At 47.0% G+C, this 18,513-nt stretch overlaps 1 protein-coding gene across 3 annotated transcripts in view; it reads left to right on the top strand.

Moving 5' to 3' along the window:
- Window positions 1–18,513, top strand: part of SLC25A47 (solute carrier family 25 member 47) — a 40,099-nt gene that overhangs the window by 1,223 nt on the left and 20,363 nt on the right. Inside the window, exons 1-3 of one of the 3 annotated variants that reach the window (XM_081865612.1) lie at window positions 119–241; window positions 13,827–14,073; window positions 15,282–15,425. In XM_081865612.1, the coding sequence (XP_081721738.1) occupies window positions 15,398–15,425 (28 nt within the window). In that variant the 5' untranslated portion in view covers window positions 119–241; window positions 13,827–14,073; window positions 15,282–15,397. Of the gene's footprint in view, window positions 1–118; window positions 242–630; window positions 651–13,826; window positions 14,074–15,281; window positions 15,426–18,513 lie in introns of those variants that run through there. The other 2 variants (XM_081865613.1, XM_081865615.1) reach the window with 2 other exon arrangements.

Raw genomic sequence — 18,513 nt, 5'->3', positions numbered from 1 at the left:
GAGACGGAGCCTTTTGGGGAAGCGGGCGCCGCCAATGAGACGCGCCTGGCCAGGCAACACCCTTTCAGGTCGGCCCTCCGCCCGGGCCTCTCATTGGCTGCGCGGCGAGGGAGGCTGCCGGGGATGGGAAGCCAGTGGTTAGGAAAGCAGCGCGGCGAGGGCGGGCCGGAGGACGCGGGCCAAGGCAGCTGGAGCTCCGCCCGCCAGACGCAGGAGGAGCACAAGCGGTGGCTTTGTGTCGGTGCGTTTTTGCGCGCGAGGCTGGCGCGGTGACGGCGCCTTTGGCGATGTGGCGGCGAGGGGAGGGGAAGCTGTAGACGGTTGCGCAGGCCGCCCTGGAGCAGCGGCTGGGTAGATCTCGCGCCCAGGGGAGACGTGGGAGCAAGGAAGGCGCTTGCCTTGCCGTCGAGGGGGCGCGGGGGGGGGGGGGGAGATGGACAGAGGCCAGAGACTGAAGAGGACGGAAGTAGGAGCTGCCTGTTGGATAGCGGGAAGCCCCACTGAACTCCTTGGCATCTCCCTTGGTTCCGAGGATCGGATGCCAAAGATTACGGGCTGCGCGACAAGCCAGCCGATGGGGATGCTTCTGGGCAAGCGCGCAAGCTTCTGGGCAAGCCGTACCACCCCCGTCTCTCTGTTACTCTCCAGAGGTATACTGTTTCTCGGCCTGTAGCAACCTGGTGCCCTCCAGCAGTTTCCGACTCCAGCTGCCTTTCTACGGGTGATGGGAGTTGTAGTCCGAAGCTTACGGATGGTACCAGGTTGGCAAATACTGCTGCATCAAGAACACAAGGACCCCGGGATTAAGGTGAATTTTCTTATGGGGGGGGGTCCTCATTATGGACCCATCAGCCATGCTTTTTCTCTTGTGCTCCCCCCCCCACGTATAATTGCATATTTACATAACCTAAATTCTGAAAATGATAAGAATAATAAAACCATGATCCTTGAATATAATTTATATTTTATTTTAAAAAGACATCTAATAGAATAGCTATATTATTAGTAGTAGTGGTATTATTTATGTGGCCCTTCTGGATTTTGTTGGACTACAAGACCCATCATCCCTGACCATTGGCCAATTGTGGCTGGGAATGACGGGATAGTTCAGCACCATCTGGAGGGTACCTGGTTTCCCATCCTTGTGACTTGGATGCTGCTGCCAAGAGACTCTTCTAAGAGAGTGGCTTAAGAGAACTGTTGGGAGTGTGTGAAAAGGTTCTTCATATCTTAATGGTTGCACTGAACACCTGCTTGCTAAAGGCATCTGTTAGGCTACTGTGAGAACAGGATGCTATTGGAGTGAGGTGCCATCGGAGTATGATTCGCATCTGCTTCCATGAACTTGGGCACTGTTTTTCTGCTTTGTGGGAGAAAGGCAAGCATCGCCCCCCCCCCACCGCCATCAGTAGGGCACTCACAGTTAAACCACAACAGGGGTTTAATATACTGGCTGGAGCCTTACTATATTAACTGGAGTGCTTCTGAGGGAACTCTACAGTGTAGAGTGTGTCATGTAATGATTAATTTTGACTTGGGATTCCTTTCCAGACTTTTTGCGCCTATTCGGCATTTACTTAGCCTCAGCAGAATGTTAGGTGCTGCACAGAACACAAAAACTATGGTTTGGCCACAGAGGGGCAACTCCTGGATTTGCCATGGCAAGTTAACACACATTTTCCAAGTGTGCCCTTCCCACCACCATCAAGGAGTACAGTGGTACCTTGTGCTACATACGCTTCAGGTTACAGACTCCGCTAACCCAGAAATAGTACCTTGGGTTAAGAACTTTGCTTCAGGATAAAAACAGAAATCGTGCAACGGTGGTGCAGCGGCAGCAGAAGGCTGCATTAGCTAAAGTGGTGCTTCAGGTTAAGAACAGACCTCCAGAATGAATTAAGTTCTTAACCCAAGGTACCACTGTATTTCTTAGTCATGCCTTGTGTAACAAATGGAGGATAGCCATAGCAGCTAGTTAAGCGACAGCAGGAAGGCAAAAATGCTTCACTTTTCATATGCCTGACCAGCTCCTTCCTCTATATAGTATCAGGGTTTCTCAAGCTTGGGTCTCCAGCTATTTTGGGACTACAACTCCCATCATCCCTAGCTAGCAAGACCAGTGGTCAGGAATGATGGGAATTGTAGTCCCAAAACAGCTGGAGACCCAAGATTGGGAAACCCTGTTCTATAGGCAGGAACAGCAAATTTCTGTACTCTTACATCTATTCTGTTCTCCAAACAGTGGTCCAGGGCTCAGTTTATTTACTGCACAAGCTGGGTCAGGGGCATAAGAAAATTGCCACCATTTCAGAGTGAAGACTTCACCCTCAGGAAGAGGCTCAGGTCCCAAATGATGCATTCATACACCTGAAAGCAAAATGTGACATTATTATTATTATTGTTGTTGTTGTTATTCTTGTTGTTGTTGTTATTATTATTATTTACCCACCCTTTATCCTAAGGTCCCAGTGCAGGTTACAACATTAAAAGATAGTATTAAAAACAGCTTAAAACAATTGACTGTCCCAGAAATCAGGAGCTTATATAAGGAGGCATATTTATTTTTCCCCTGTCTCACTTTCCCTGCCTCACTTACAAGTGACTTTCCATCCCTTGATTAAAATGCAACCAAATGATTTGCCATGCCTTAAAATTTGGTAGGGCTTGATCTGGCCCATCTTCTTCTATTGAACCATCCGTGATTTACAATGTCCTCCTTGGATTGGACTAGTGGCATCCTGGCCGCCTTGCTTGAAGGCAAATCAATGGCTGCTCTTGAGTTTTTATGGCTCTGCTCCTTTGGCCAAGACTGAGCATTCCAAATACCATTCGTCATCTTCCGTCGTCTTAGAAGAAAACAACAACCCAAAGGAATCCTGTACATCTGAAAGGCATTTTCGCTGGCTTCCATATTTTGAACCACTGGAATGTTTTAAGCTTGTGGGCTCAGGGAACAAAACACACATGCACCCCTCTTTTATTATTATTATGAAGGTATCTAATCTTTAGTATCTGTTGAAAAACACACACTTAAAAAAACCCAAAAACCCTTGCAAACATTTTTTGCATTCCCCAAATCTTCCAGTAACTTCTAAACTTCAATAATATCCTGTGCTTTCACACAGAACTTTGGGCTCCCCCCGCCCCCTGGCAAACCTTAAAGTGTGATTCTTATTGCTAAAGACTTCACTTCCTACTGTGTGCGCTTGCTTATTGACAAAGGATTGGTCCTTATTATCCATTAACTTTGTGACCCTAAACAGTTCCCCCATATGTGATGCCAGTTATTGAAGTTAGAGATGATGACATGTCAGTCGTAGGTTGCCACCTGTGCTAAAAACTGATGACAAGCTTGGCTCTCCCTTTGATCTACAACTTCTGTATACTTTGCGACCATTAAGTGCTTATATTCTTCCTGGAGGCAACCATTTATTATTAGGCTTTGGGTTTTTTTAAAAAAAGGATTTTCCTCATTACACTATGGTTGCTTCGAAATGACCTGTTTATTGAACCTTTATCTTATTTTGTGGGTTGGGATGGGGCAGCCCTGTTGTCCTGGCCAGACAGGTTAGTTGAATCCAGCCCCTGTCTCCTAATTTCAGATACATATATCTTTCACAATGCTTGTAACTCGATGTTAGAAATTCAGATATATAAGCTAAATCGGCAAATGGCACCTTAAACTAGGTTAGGGTCGCCACAACAGAATGTCTAGGCACCTTTCCCCCAATAAAATTTATTGTTATTATTAGTAGAATAATAATAATAATAGAATCTTAGAGCTGGAAGATACCCTGAGGATCATCTAGTCCAACCCCCTGCAATGCAGGAATCTCAGCTAAAAGATCCATGACAAATGGCCATCCAAACTCTGCTTAAAAACCTACAAGGAAGGAGAGCCCACCAGCAGTGTGGTGTAGTGGTTAAGAGTGGGGGACTCGTAATCTGGTGAACCGGGTTCGCGTCTCCGCTCCTCCACATGCAGCTGCTGGGTGACCTTGGGCCAGTCACACTTCTCTGAAGTCTCTCAGCCCCACTCACCTCACAGAGTGTTTGTTGTGGGGGAGGAAGGGAAAGGAGAATGTTAGCCGCTTTGAGACTCCTTAGGGTAGTGATAAAGCGGGATATCAAATTCAAACTCTTCTTCCAAACCCTCCGAGGGAGACCATTCCACTGTTGAACAGCTCTTATTGTCAGAAAGTTTTTTCCAAATATGTAGTCAGAATCTCCTTTCTTGTAACTTGAAGCCATTGGTTCGAGTCCTACCCTCTAGAGCAGGAGAAAACAAGCTCGCTCCATCTTCCATGTGATAGCCCCTGGGATATTTGAAGATGACTATCATATCTCCTCTCAGTCTCCTCTTTTCCCAGCTTTTCATTTCTATACCACTTAATATTTTAAAGAAAAAAGAATCAAAGCTGTTTACAAGTTAAAGCATCAAATGAAACAACAACAAAACAAATTCCAGCTTGAAGGAAAATATTTCAGATCCTTCTCTAAGGGACATTCTGCTTTCGCCATATTTATTTACTTACTTTATTTATATATCTGCCCCATAGCAGAAATATTCTAGGAAGCCAGTGTGGTGTAGTGGTTAGAATGTGGTTAGACTAGGACCTGGGAGATCAGGGTTCAAATCCCCACTCAGTCATGAAGCTCACTGGGTTAGTCCATCCTAGCCTCCTCAGCTACCTGGTGGGTATGGATGTGGTGTAACTTTACACCAGCTTAACCTAACACCAGTTTGTGCATAGGATTGCTCCTTAGGTCAATATTTAATGCTCCCATCTGCAGAAAGATGAAGCGCAGGGCTGTGGGATTGCGCCACTTGTTTGTTGCTGCAAAAAAAATTACGCAAGAGAATTTAGTATAATCCCCTAATTATTTTTGGTGTTCAGGAAAGCCTCATGCTCTTGATGCTATTAGGATAACTCTTTGGCCTAGGCGATAATCTTTTACCTGAGAGCGAACCCTGTGGAACTCAATGGGACTGACAGATTGAGGTTGAATCCTGACAAGACAGAAGTACTGTTTTGGGGGGACAGGAGGCGGGTGGGTGTGGAGGACTCCCTGGTCCTCAATAGGGGAACCTGAAGGACCAGTTGCGCAGCCTGGGAGTCATTCTGGACTCACAGCTGTCCATGGAGGTGCAGGTCAATTCTGTGTCCAGGGCAGCTGTCTACCAACTCCATCTGGTACTCAGGCTGAGACCCTACCTGCCCGCAGACTTTCTTGCCAGAGTGGTGCATACTCTAGTTATCTCTTGCTTGGACTACTGCAATGCGCTCTATGTGGGGCTACCTTTGAAGGTGACTCGGAAACTACAACTAATCCAGAATGCGGCAGCTAGACTGGTGACGGAGCGGCTGCCGAGACCACATAACACCAGTCTTGAAAGACCTACATTGGCTCCCAGTACGTTTCTGAGCACAATTAAAAGTGTTGGTGCTGACCTTTAAAGCCCTAGACGGCCTTGGTCCAGTATACCTGAAGGAGCATCTCCACCCCCATCGTTCTGCCTGGACACTGAGGTCCAGTGCTGAGGGCCTTCTGGCGGTTCCCTCACTGCGAGAAGCCAAGTTACAGGGAACCAGGCAGAGGGCCTTCTCGGTAGTGGCACCCACCCTGTGGAACGCCCTCCCACCAGATGTCAAAGAGAAAAACAACTACCAGACTTGTAGAAGGTATCTAAAGGCAGCCCTATTTAGGGAAGCTTTAAATGTTTAATAGGTTATTGTATTTTAATATTCTGTTGGAAGCTGCTCAGAGTGGCTGGGGAAACCCAGCCAGATGGGCAGGGTATAAATAATAAATTATTATTATTATTCTGAGTAGACACATAGAGCAGTGCGCTGCTATGAATTTTTTTCTTACAGTAGCCCCAGCATGCACATTGTTTGGTGACGATACCCTGTCCCTTGCATGCCTAGCCAGGTGATTCCACCCCCTTAACCACCCACCTTGACGCGTGCCAAGTTCAAGCCCTGCCAGTTTGACACAGACATTTTAATGCCGCAATGGGCAAACAAAACCGTGACATGGCATCAGAGTTTTTGTTTGAGCTGGCTCTCCCCGTCAAGGTAGCTTGAGTGCAATGATTTGGACAGAACGCCAAGGGGTTGTGTCTGCCTAGCAATCAAAATCACCAGATGAGATAATAGTGAGAGAAGCCAAAATTTGGATTGTTTCGTTATGTTTCCTCCAAAAACAAAGGATGACAATGGTCAGGTGAGTTCACAGCTGGATAGGCAACAGCTGGGTGTGACAGAGCAGTGGCGTTAATGCCACATTCTCAACTCTCATTCCTTCCACTGACCCGGCTGGGACTGAAGATGGGAGGAGAGAGGGAAATCAGCCAGAGCAGGGTTTTTCCAAAGGCACAAATTCCTTGCCAGCCAGCTTGCATAAAAAAAAGTAACACCGAAACCAAGCAGGTAGGGCTGAGAGAGACTCCCTTTCTGAAACCCTGGAGAGCTGCTGCCAGCCAGTGTAGACAGCATGGAGCTAGGTGGACCCCCACTGTTGGATTCAGTATAAGGTGAACACAAAACTAGGAGTACGTTAAACGTATTTACAAGGATGCAATGAAGCATTATCTGCCGAAGGATGAATGAGAAGAAGAGAATGTTCCATGCAAAAAGAGTCAGGTGTTTTAATAGGGTCTGGGCGGTTAAGTATGGAAACTGAGCACACTCTGTCCTTATATAAATTGTGACTTGGGCCCTACCCTAACTAGAGCCAGTGTGGTGTAGCGGTTAAGAGCGAGGGAATCATAATTTGGTGAACCGGGTTCGCTTCCCCGCTCCTCCACATGCAGCTGCTGGGTGACCTTGGGCCAGTCACACTTCTCTGAAGTCTCTCAGCCCCACTCACCTCACAGAGTGTTTGTTGTGGGGGAGGAAGGGAAAGGAGAATGTTAGCCGCTTTGAGACTCCTTAAGGGGAGTGATAAAGCGGGATATCAAATCTGAACTCTTCTTCTTCTTCTAACTAATGCAGCTAGAAACCCAAATGAAGTTCCTCCCTGCGGAACGCCCTCCCACCAGATGTCAAAGAGAACAACTATCTGACTTTTAGAAGACCTCTGAAGGCAGCCCTGTTTAGGGATGCTTTTAATGTTTGATGTATCACAGTATTTTAATATTCTTTTGGAAGCCACTCAGAGTGGCTGGGGAAGCCCAGCCAGATGGGCGGGGTATAAATAATAAATTATTATTATTATTATTATTATTATTATTATTATTAGTTGAGGGTGCAATAATTTTCATTCAACGCTTTCAGAATGTATTTTGCAGCATTTCTGAATTAATTCTGCAACATTTCAGAATTCTGCAGCCTTTCAGAACTGATTCTGCAAGTGGCTATAGGTTGGTCAGGATATATTTTGTTTCAGGATCATGACACTTGAAACAGAGTACAGCTTAATGCCCAGAACAGGACAAACTGGCTCCGGGAGAGGAATACATAGAAGAAGCATATTTCTAATTCCAAATGCACAGAGCTTGCATGTATCAGTGGAAATACATAGGTAAATGCAGAAGAGCGCCTAATATTTGCCTGCTTAGCAGCTTTGGTAACACTATATACATGAAGGTTTCATTTAGCCATTGATACTGAGAAGATCCGCGTGGCCTCTGCAGAAGGGTGACACACACATTCTATCCAAGAAGAGAAAAGAAACCTAATCTTTGGCTGCGTTGTGGCAAGATCCTTCAGAGCCCATTCAACAACTTTACTTATTAATGCTTTTGGCTGCAGCGAAGAAGCAGTAACTGAGGAAGCCTGAGTCATGCAAGCTGGTTCCTTGTACAGTGGTACCCCGGGTTAAGTACTTAATTCTTTCTGGAGGTCTGTACTTAACCTGAAACTGTTCTTAACCTGAAGCACCACTTTAGCTAATGGGGCCTCCTGCTGCCACCGCCCTGCTGGAGCACTATTTCTGTTCTTATCCTGAAGCAAAGTTCTTAACCTGAAGCACTATTTCTGGGTTAGCGGAGTCTGTAACATGAAGCATCTGTAACCTGAAGCGTCTGTAACCTGAAGCGTATGTAACCTGAGGTACCACTGTACATGCTATCTGTGGAATGTGCAAAGTGGGAACCTGCACCCACCTCCCCCTGGTTTAGAAGCATAGTTCCAAATGCACGAGGGGCTGTGGGTAATAATAATAATAATAATAATAATAAATAATAAATAATTTTATTTATATCCCGCCCTCCCCAGCCGAAGCCAGGCTCAGGGCGGCTAACAACAATCAAATAGTCAAACAATCAAATAATCCAACATTCTAAAAACATTTCATTATAAAAATTAATTAAAATCAAATTAATGGCAACCGTTAAGCAAAATTCTGTGCAGGTTGCCAGAGGAGGGAGTCAGGCTGCGCCCTGACCAAAGGCCTGGTGGAACAACTCTGTCTTGCAGGCCCTGCGGAAAGATGTCAGGTCCCGCAGGGCCCTAGTCTCTTGTGACAGAGCGTTCCACCAGATTGGAGCCGCAGCCGAGAAAGCCCTGGCTCTAGTTGAGGCCAGCCTAACCTCTCTGAGGCCTGGGACCTTCAGGATGTTTTTATTTGCAGACCGTAGGTTCCTCTGTGGGGCATACCAGGAGAGGCGGTCCCGTAGGTACGAGGGTCCTAGGCCGTATAGGGCTTTAAAGGTTAAAACCAGCACCTTAAACCTGATCCTGTACTCCACCGGGAGCCAGCTGGTATAGTACCGGATGAATGTGAACTCGCAGCGAAGACCCCATAAGGAGTCTCGCCGCGGCATTCTGCATCCGCTGGAGTTTCTAGGTCAGTCTCAAGGGCAGCCCCACGTAGAGCGAGTTACAATAATCCAGTCTGGAGGTGACTGTCGCGTGGATCACAGTGGCTAGGTCAGGGCGAGAGAGTTAAGGGGCCAACTGCTTAGCTTGGCGGAGATGAAAAAATGCCGCCTTTGTTATAGCTGTAATTTGCACCTCCATAGAGAGGGAGGTATCGAAGATTACACCCAAACTCTTAACGGACGGTGCTGGCACTAATTGCACCCCCACAAGAGATGGGAGTTGCCCCCTCAATCCCATATCATCCCGTCCCAGCCAGAGGACCTCTGTCTTCGAAGGATTTAACTTCAACCGGCTCCCACGTAACCATCCAGCCACAGCTTCCAAACATCTGGTCAGTGTGTCTGGGGCCGAGTCAGGATGGCCATCCATCAAGAGATAGAGTTGGGTGTCATCGACATACTGATGGCAACCCAGCAAAAAACTCCAGACAAGCTGGGCAAGGGGGCGCATAAAGATGTTAAAAAGCATCGGGGAGAGTATCGCACCCTGAGACACTCCACACACCAAGGAGTGGCGCAATGACAATTCCCCCCCAAGCGCCACCCTCTGTCCCTGACCAGAGAGAAACGAGCGCAGCCATTGAAGGACTGTGCCCTGAATCCCCACGTCAGCAAGGCAGTGGTCCAGGAGTTCGTGATCGACCATGTCGAAGGCTGCTGACAGGTCTAGAAGAATCAGCAGCCCCGACCTGCCTCGATCCAGCTGCCTGCGGAGATCATCTGTTAGGGCAACCAGAGCCGTCTCAGACCCATGACCAGCACAGAAGCCGGACTGGAATGGATCCAGAACCGATGTTTCATCCAGAAACCTACCAAGCTGTTCAGCAACCGCTCTCTCAATCACCTTAGCCAGGAATGAAAGATTCGAAACTGGGCGGTAATTGGATAGATCTAAGGGATCTAATGATGTTTTCTTTAAGAGCGGGCGCACCACTGCCTCCTTCAGTTCCCCTGGGAATATCCTGGTGCCAAGGGACAAATTGATGATATCCCCCAGGGGGGCCCGCACCTCGTCTGGACACACTCTAATCAGTCAAGACGGACACGGGTCAAGAGGACAGGTGGTGGGCTTTCCAGCTCGGAGGAGTCTGTCCACATCGGCTGGGGATATCTGGTCAAAGTGGTCCAATACTGGACCAGAGGACAGTCAAGGGGCCTCCAGTTCCTTTATTGTATCCAAATTGGCAGGGAGGTCATGGCGGAGCAACAGGACCTTCTCCGCAAAAAAGCTCGCAAATGCCTCACAGCTGTGTGTCAGATTGTTATTTAAATTTGGCTGTCCTTCATGGGATGTTAAAGACCTAATTATACTAAATAATTGCGCCGGGTGATAGCTAGCGGATGCAATGGAGACCGAGAAGTAAGACTTCTTAGTGACCTTCACTGCCATCTCATAGGTTTTCATAAAAACCCTATAAGATGTTCTTGAGGCTCAGTCACGGGCACCCCGCCATACTCGCTCTAGCCGTCTGAGGTCCCGCTTCATTTTCCGGAGATCCTCAGTAAACCAGGGAGCCCGGTTTCTGCAGGGTCGCAGAGGGCGCTTAGGTGCGATCTCATCGATGGCTGCCAGGAGCTGGATATTCCAGCCCTCAACAAGCTCAGTCAATGAGTCACCAGGGGGAGCAAGGTCCCGCAAGGCTTGACGGAATCTATCAGGGTCCATCAGCCTTTGCGGGCGAGCCCAAATCGGCTCGCCATCTAAGCAGGGTGGGGGTGGAAAGTCAATCCTGGCTTTCAGAGCGTAGTGATCAGACCATGGCACCTTCATCGAAGGAGACATGATCACATCTATACCGGCACCAAAGATCAAATCCAGCGTGTGGCCTGTTTGATGTGTGGGGCCCGAAACAAACTGAGAGAGCCCTAGTGTCGCCATGGAAGACACCAGGTCCAGAGCCTGTGAGGAGGGAGTGGCATCAGCATGGATGTTGAAGTCCCCCAATACCAATAGGTTAGGGAACTCCAAGGCCCAGCCGGCCACTGCCTCTAGCAGGCCTGACAGGGTGGCTGCTGGTGCGCTAGGTGGCCAGTACATCAGCCAGACAGCCAAGCTCACCTCAGAGCCCCACACTAGGCCAACACATTCAATGCTGGGGATCGATGGCGATGGTAGAGCCCTGAAAGAACAATCTCCCCGGATTAATAATTCCACCCCTCCCCCCCGGCCCACAGTCCGTGACTGGTGGAGGATGGAGAAACCCAGGGGCGCCATCTCTCATAAGGTAACAGTTTCCCCTTCGCGCACCCAGGTCTCCGTCACACAAGCCAGGTCGACCCCCTGCGAGGTAAAGAAATCTCGCAGAGTGGCGGTTTTGTTGCCTATAGACCTGGCTCCGTCACAACACCAGTGACGGAGGTGAGTAATCCTTGCTCACCCTACCCTCGTCCCTTGGGATGGGGCGCAGATTGGAAGGGGTACAAGCATATCTGTATCTTGATCCCCTTCGCCTATAACATACCTCCCTCGCCCCTCCACGGTAGCAATCCCAAGCCTCATACTAGCCTCCAATTACAAAACAGAAAAACAAACCAAACCAAAAACAATTATACCTAAACAAAACCAATCCCCACCCCAAACCACAATAAAACGGAACAAAATAAAAATACATAGATAAAAACCACTGTTCACGGTGGTACAACAAAGTAAAAAGTAAAAACACCTTTTAAACACTTTAAAATATATAAAAACAATTTTAACATTTGCTGCAGCAGCACCAGTGTCCTTAAAACTGTAGCGGAGGTGAGTCTGGGCCCCGCCCCCTAGGCCTGGTGGAATTAGCCTGAGGAGGGAGCGGCCTTCCCCCACACTCACAGTGCAGCAGCAGCAGCGGTATTGAATGTCTGGGACACAGGCACTCCCAACTACTGCTGGACCATCACTCATGTGCACTTTTGTCTTGAGGGATCAGAGCCTGGGTACATGGGATGGAGCAGACAGCCACTGCCCACAACAGTGTTTTGCTACAGGGGGAAGGATGATCATGGGCATTGCTGCAAGAGTCTGAAATAAAGAGGAGTAGCTGAGTATCCAGGTGGCACTGCTGGGTGGTATCCAGCTCCCTCGTTTCATTAGTGCAAGGATTTCTGATCGACTGCTTCAAGCCCAGACTGTGTGCTCAGAAATATTTTTCTGTATTTTGTAAACACAAGATTTTTACCTGTGTTCATATTGCTGCTGCGTGGAATAACACATGTATCTGACCTTTGGGGTTTGTAAGTAAAGCATTTAAACTTGCTAATGGTGTGGTCTGTTCATTGTGAGAGGGGTAGAGAGGTAAAGCATTGTAAGCGGATTAAACAGGACATTTAAAAGGTCTACCAGCCTGTGTTCCTCACACTTCACCGTGCTGCATGATTCTGTGATTTTGATCTCTGCTGGGGGCTGTCTCTTGCAAGAGAGTGTGTTTAGCCCCTTGTTTTGGATATAGGGATCCAGCCAATTCTTTTATTAATTATCCCACACGGGATATCGATCTATATCAAGTTTTCCCCCCACACAATATGAGCCAAAGTGATCAAGGCTATTCAGTGGGTCACAACAAAACAAATTCCTTCCAGTAGCACCTTAAAGACCAACTAAGTCAGTTCTTGGTATGAGCTTTCGTGTGCATGCACACTTCTTCAGATACACTGAAACAGAAGTTTCCAGACCCTTCTATATAGTGAGGAGGTGGGGAGGGGTATTACTCAGAAGGGTGGTGGGAATGGGTGATTGGCAGATAGCTGTGATGAGCCTGTTGACGACTCTTAACGACTGCAATAGGTCTTACAGGAAAAAGCAAGGGGTGAAAAGGTGAAAAATGGCTTTGTCATGTATAATGAGATAAGAATCCAAGGTCTTTGTTCAGACCAGGTTTTTCCATGGTTTTGAGTTTGGTGATAAGTTGTAATTCAGCAGCTTCTCTTTCCAGTCTATTTCTGAAATTCCTTTGTAGTAAAACAGCTACTTTGAGATCTTGTATAGAATGTCCTGGGAGATTGAAATGTTCTCCTACTGGTTTCTCTGTCTTGTGATTCCAGTGGGTCACAGGTGGAGAACAGGAACAAACAAGGTACACTAGGCCAGAGGTGCCTTTATGATACACTGAGCAGATGTGCCCCCAGATGGCTCTTTGGTCAGGACAGACATCTTCAGGCAGAAGAATTTTCAAAGGAATGCATCTCAGGAGGCACCTTCAGCCAGACTTGGCAACCTCTGCAGCATCATAGGGACAAAGGGAGAAGCAGTCTTGTTAATAAGCGACACACGGTCGTTAAGTGTTAACCTGGGGAAACTACGGAATAAACTCTTTTCCACACCATACCTTTAAAGCACAAGACTTCCCTGCACAGTTTCTGGGAACTGTAGTTTACCCCCTATGGCGCTTTACTTTCCAGGAGCCTTAAACTATAGTTCCCAGGATTCTCGGGGGAGGGAAGCCATGTGCTTCCAAGCTGTGGATGTTGACAAGCTTTAATAACTTTTACTGTTGGTTATTTTAAATGGTGTTTAAACTGAACCAGTTGGACCAATTATTTTTATTTTTAATTTATTAAATTTTTGTGCTGTGCTTCTTTTGCAGGCCTCAGGGCAGTTCACATCATAAATTTGCAATATAAAAACCACAAAATACATAGTAAAAATAAGAACAACAACCACACACCCCTTCCATAACACATTTACAGTGAGGGGGGGAAAGTATTTGATCCCCTTCTAAATTTGCGCATTTGCCCTCTGACGAAGAAATGACCAATCCATAATTTTAATGGTAGGTTTATTGTAGCTGTGAGAGACAGAATAACAATAGGAAAACCCCCAGAAACCCAGAAGACAAAAGTCAGAGATTGATGTGCATTATAATGAGTGAAATAAGTATTTGATCCCTTTGCAAAAGATGACTTAGTACTTGGTGGCAAAACCCTTGTTGGCAATTACAGAGGTCAGACGTTTCTTGTAGGTGGCCACCAGGTTTGCACACATCTCTCAGGAGGTATTTTGTCCCACTCTTCTTTGCAGATCCTCTCCAAGTCAGTAAGATTTCAAGGCTGGTGTGTACAATAAATGTGCATTGGATGTCCATCAGCCAAAGGCCGGGTTGAAGAGGAGCATTTTTGCCTGGTGCCAAAAGGTGTCAGGTGAGGCTTCCTGGGGAGATCATTCCACAAGTGGGGAGCCACTACAGAAAAGACCTGTTGCCACCCTCCAGACCCCTCATGGAGGAGGCACACAAAGAAGGGCCTCAGAAGATGATCTCAGGGTCCAGGTAGGTTCATATGGAAAGAGGTGGTCCTTGAGGTATTGCGGTCCTGAGCCATTTAAGGTCCACATCAGTGAAAGTTGGCTTCCTATGTTTATAAAGCAGGCATACCAGAAGCCCTTCTTATAACAGCAATCATCTCTGCCACCAAACAGCAATGATAAGCTATTCATTCGTGGAGGAAAAAATTAATTTAAGATTACCCATAGATTATATGGGAGGTAACAAATGGGGATAATCGAAGGAGAATTTAATTGGTTTGAGGAACGAGCTGTTGGGAAAATTAATGGGTGGTAAATGGAAGAGGATTTGGGATAATCTGGGATTATTGATTGTTTATTGAGTATTATGACATATTCTTAATGAATAAGCTAACCTAAACTGTTTATCTGTGGTGGCTTGGATAGGAAAATCACTTGGCTTGCATTCTACGACTTTTAAATCCTGTGTACGAATATATGCATATAGCATATATTTAAAGCTTATGGAAATGTGTGTCTATGAACCCTTGTCCTAAATATTCTAATTTCCAGCGACAGCCTCTTTTTTGAGTGGTGGAAGGAGCAGTCAAAAGGTCTCGTGCTTGAGGTCTTGTGTGCATGTTTAGAACATACAAAAGTAAAGGCACCTTCTCAACCTGTCTATAGAGTCAGACTGTGAGCTGATTTTGCCCAATACTCTTCTCTGACTGACAGCCACATTTCAATGTCTTAGGCAAAGTTTTTTCCAGGTGTTGCTAAATCCTTCAAACTATAGGTCTCAGGCACTGACCTTGGAACCTCATGCATTCAAACCATTTGCTGTACTGCTCAGCTCTCATGATGTGTTCCTGGATGAGGAGGGCCTGATTGCCTATGACTACTTGGCATGAGAAGCAAGGCTTGGTGGGCGTTGTCGCTCCTTGCCGAGCCAAGAGATTTGTCCGGTGTGGCAGAGGAACTTTAACACCCCAATGTCCCGAGTGCAAATTGACCCCGGTCCAGTTGAGCTGCAACGCTCTTTTGCCCTTGGTGATTTGGAGAGCAAAAGGCAGGAGGAGGGAGGGCCTTGTCCCCGGCAGTGGTTCAGCCATGCCTTGTGGAGTTCTGCAGCATCGACAGGACTCCTGAGGCTGATTCAAAGTCCCAGCCTCCTCCTGCCGGCTCTCGGTTACGTATGCCTTGAAGTGTATCCCGGTGCTCCTAACTTCAGCCTATTGCTCATCCCCACTATAGATCCATCCAGAAGGGCCTCTCGTTCCTGGAAAGACGGAGCCTGTCTGCTTTCCTGCACCAAGGCTGAAGCATTTTTAATCGGGACAAGCAAAGGCAGCTGGCTCCCCTCCGCGCAGATGGATTTCATCGCCGGAGCCATTGGAGGTAATAAATAAATAAACTACCCAGCAGCCCGCTGATGAAGAGAGACAGCTGTGTTTCCTTGCTGTTAACTTTCAGGCAGGTCCCCCACGCCGGAGGGAGAGGGCGAATGACCTTCAGAGCCTCCGAGGAGGAGGTTTTAGTGGACGCGAGTTCAGCGTGCGTAGGGGCACTTAGTGGAACTCAAAGCTGGCGGGGTCATTAATTCCAGGAACCTTCGCAACTCAGATATTCTTTCCGTACGATTGCATATACGTGGTGAGCCCATAGAGAAAGGCGAAGACAAGGAGGGATCAGCCGCAGCCGCAGGTGTGAATCGAAAGAGACTGATGGGGGAATTGAAGCAGAATCTCAAAGGGGCAGGAACTTAAACGTGTGCCTGTGTTAATGTCTAGAGTGCCATCTTATGCATGAGGCCGTTTGCGCAGAACCTGTATGACAGATCCCTGCCCCTAGGGGCTTACAATCTAAATGAGATACACAAGGAAACAACAAAGGAGGTGGGAAATGGAAGCAAGGAACTAGGGCAGGGGAGATGACATGGTTATTTCAAATACATGTACTAGGGCAGGATGAAGGATGTGGAGTAGGATTGGGATCCCCAACATAGTGCCCATGGGCACTGTGGCACTCCCTGATAGTCCCCTTGATGCCCGCCAAGGTTGCTGCCCCTCCAGATATTTTCCCTCTGTTTTTGTCTTTTGGGAGGGCTGTTTAGTTGTGGGGGAATGCCTGTTTTGTGTTTTATTTGTTTTGGGTGTTTATAGGTGTTTTGCAATTTGGTGGGGTTTTTGTGGGGGGGGTGTGGAGTTTCTCAGCAACTCCAGATTCCTTCTGTGCAATAGTTATTTTGTGGTGCCCATGCCAGTTTCTTAGGTTTCCAAATGTGCCCTGGGACATATGGACTAGGGGGATGAAGGAGAAGCAATTCCAGAGAGAAAAGGAGAAGGAAAGGAAGGGAGCTGGTGATGGTGGGACAAAGACGAGGAATGAGATTAGTCTACACTGGCGAACAGCAGCAGTCCAGGATTTCGGGCTGGATTTATTCCCACATCCACCTGGGGATGCCGGGAACTGAACCAGGGACTTTTTGCTTGACGCTATACCAGTGAGCTACAACTCTTCACAGATAGACCATCTCATAATAGATTAAGGTTACCAGTCGTCCCCGTTTCCCGGGGAAAAGTCCCTGGATTTACAAACCTGCCACCATACAAAATCCATGGAAGTTGAAAAGTGTCCATGGATTCATTGAAAAAAAATCTGGTAACCTTATAATAGATGTCCCATGCATGTAAGTTGCAGGGATCCACAGTGCCAAAACATCATGCAATGAGAACATCCTGGGGTTCTCTAAGGCATGTTGCCCATTAGTCTCTTGTTTTATCTCCTCCCACCCCAACTTTAACATCAGCTCCAAAGGAGGGCCCAGGCAACAACCGAAACCCCAGAATTTCCGTGCACACTTGGCAAAAGGCAAAGGTCTGGCGTGTGCACTCTGAAATTGTGCATGCCTTTCCGAAGAAGGAAACCTGTGGATATTTGCTACACGCCAGGTTTTACTGTGTTTAGTAATGCCACACAGATGTGCATTCAACAAACACATATTGCTGAGATTTGTTCTGGCTTGTCCTGGTGAAGTCTGGCTCTGATATAAGCAGTTTGGCAAGAGGCCAAGGCCTGATCTTGTTACTTGTAAGATTGCACAAGGCAAAAAAAAAAGTGTGACTGTGATTCTGAAGAACTAGTGAAATGTGTGCGCGTCATTTTTACTAGAGAGGGTTAGATGAGCAAGGCATATGGCTGCAGACTGAGTGCGTTATTGATTTACCTGTGCCAGTTCCTGATCTAAATTTTGGCAGCTGCCCTTAGCTATTTGCTCCAGGTGGTTATTTCTGTCCATTGAGAGATTATGGATTTAGAGTTGATTGACACCCATGTCCTGAAGGATCACACAGGGCGGTACTCCTGGGATGGTGCCATTCAGAATACAGGAAGGGAATTAAGGGCACCTATTTGCATGAAATGGCTTTCCCCGGCCCAGTGCCCTCCAAACATTTCAGACTACAACACCCATCAGCCAAAAGTCAAGGGTGATGGGAGTTGCAATCCAAACCTTCTGGCATGCAACAGGTTTGAGAAGGATACCGTAGGGAAAGCCTAAATTGCCTTCAGGACTCATTTGTGCTATTTATGCTAGTACAGAATACTGTATCTTTTACAATGCAGTTGAATCCAGAGCTGCCTTTAAAAAACCCCCAGCAGTAAAAATAAAAACCCCAACCTAATGCTAAGTCTGAAAACAGCCTAACAGTTCTGCATTTAGATAGCAAGGATAGCGATTTTTTTAAAAAGGGAATTCAAGCAGAAATCTGGCAAACTGAAGTTAAGATTGGAAGAGACTGAGAAAGTGAGAGAAACCAAAATTGACAGATCTCAGACCCTCCAAGTGTCCCTATTTTCCAGGGACAGTCCCGGATTCACACAAGCTGTCCTGGTTTCTGATTTGATCCTGGAATGTCCCACTTTTCTTTAAGTCATGGGTAGGCAAACTAAGGCCCGGGGGCTGGATCCGGCCCAGTTGCCTTCTAAATCCGGGCCGCGGATGGTCCAGGAATCAGCGTATTTTTACATGAGTAGAGTGTGTCCTTTTATTTAAAATGCATATCTGGGTTATTTGTGGGGCATAGGAATTGGTTCATTTCCCCCCAAAAATATAGTCCGGCCCCCCACAAGGTCTGAGGGACGGTGGACTGGCCCCCTACTGAAAAAGTTTGCTGACCCTGCTTTAGGTCATCTCTATTTTCATCAGAGAAATGTTGGAGGGTATGTGTAAGTTATGCAACCTCCGAGTTTGGAGAAAATGAAGGATAAGGTGCGAGACTGGTTACATTATGCTCAGATTAAAGAAGTTTTTAAAAATGACAAAAAGTTAGGGTTCCAGGTGGAGAAATCGAAGTTAGAAACAGAATTGTTAGAACCCAAAACCAAGGTACTATCTAGAATGTATAACTTGCTGCTAAAATGGAACACACAAGACGAAATGGTTAAATCGGCTATGATAAAATGGGCACAGGATATTGGGCATAAC

The sequence above is a fragment of the Podarcis erhardii genome (genome assembly GCF_964252035.2).
Source record: "Podarcis erhardii genome assembly, chromosome: 1".
NCBI classification, from domain to species: domain Eukaryota; kingdom Metazoa; phylum Chordata; class Lepidosauria; order Squamata; family Lacertidae; genus Podarcis; species Podarcis erhardii.
This window is presented reverse-complemented; position numbering and strand designations above follow the sequence as displayed.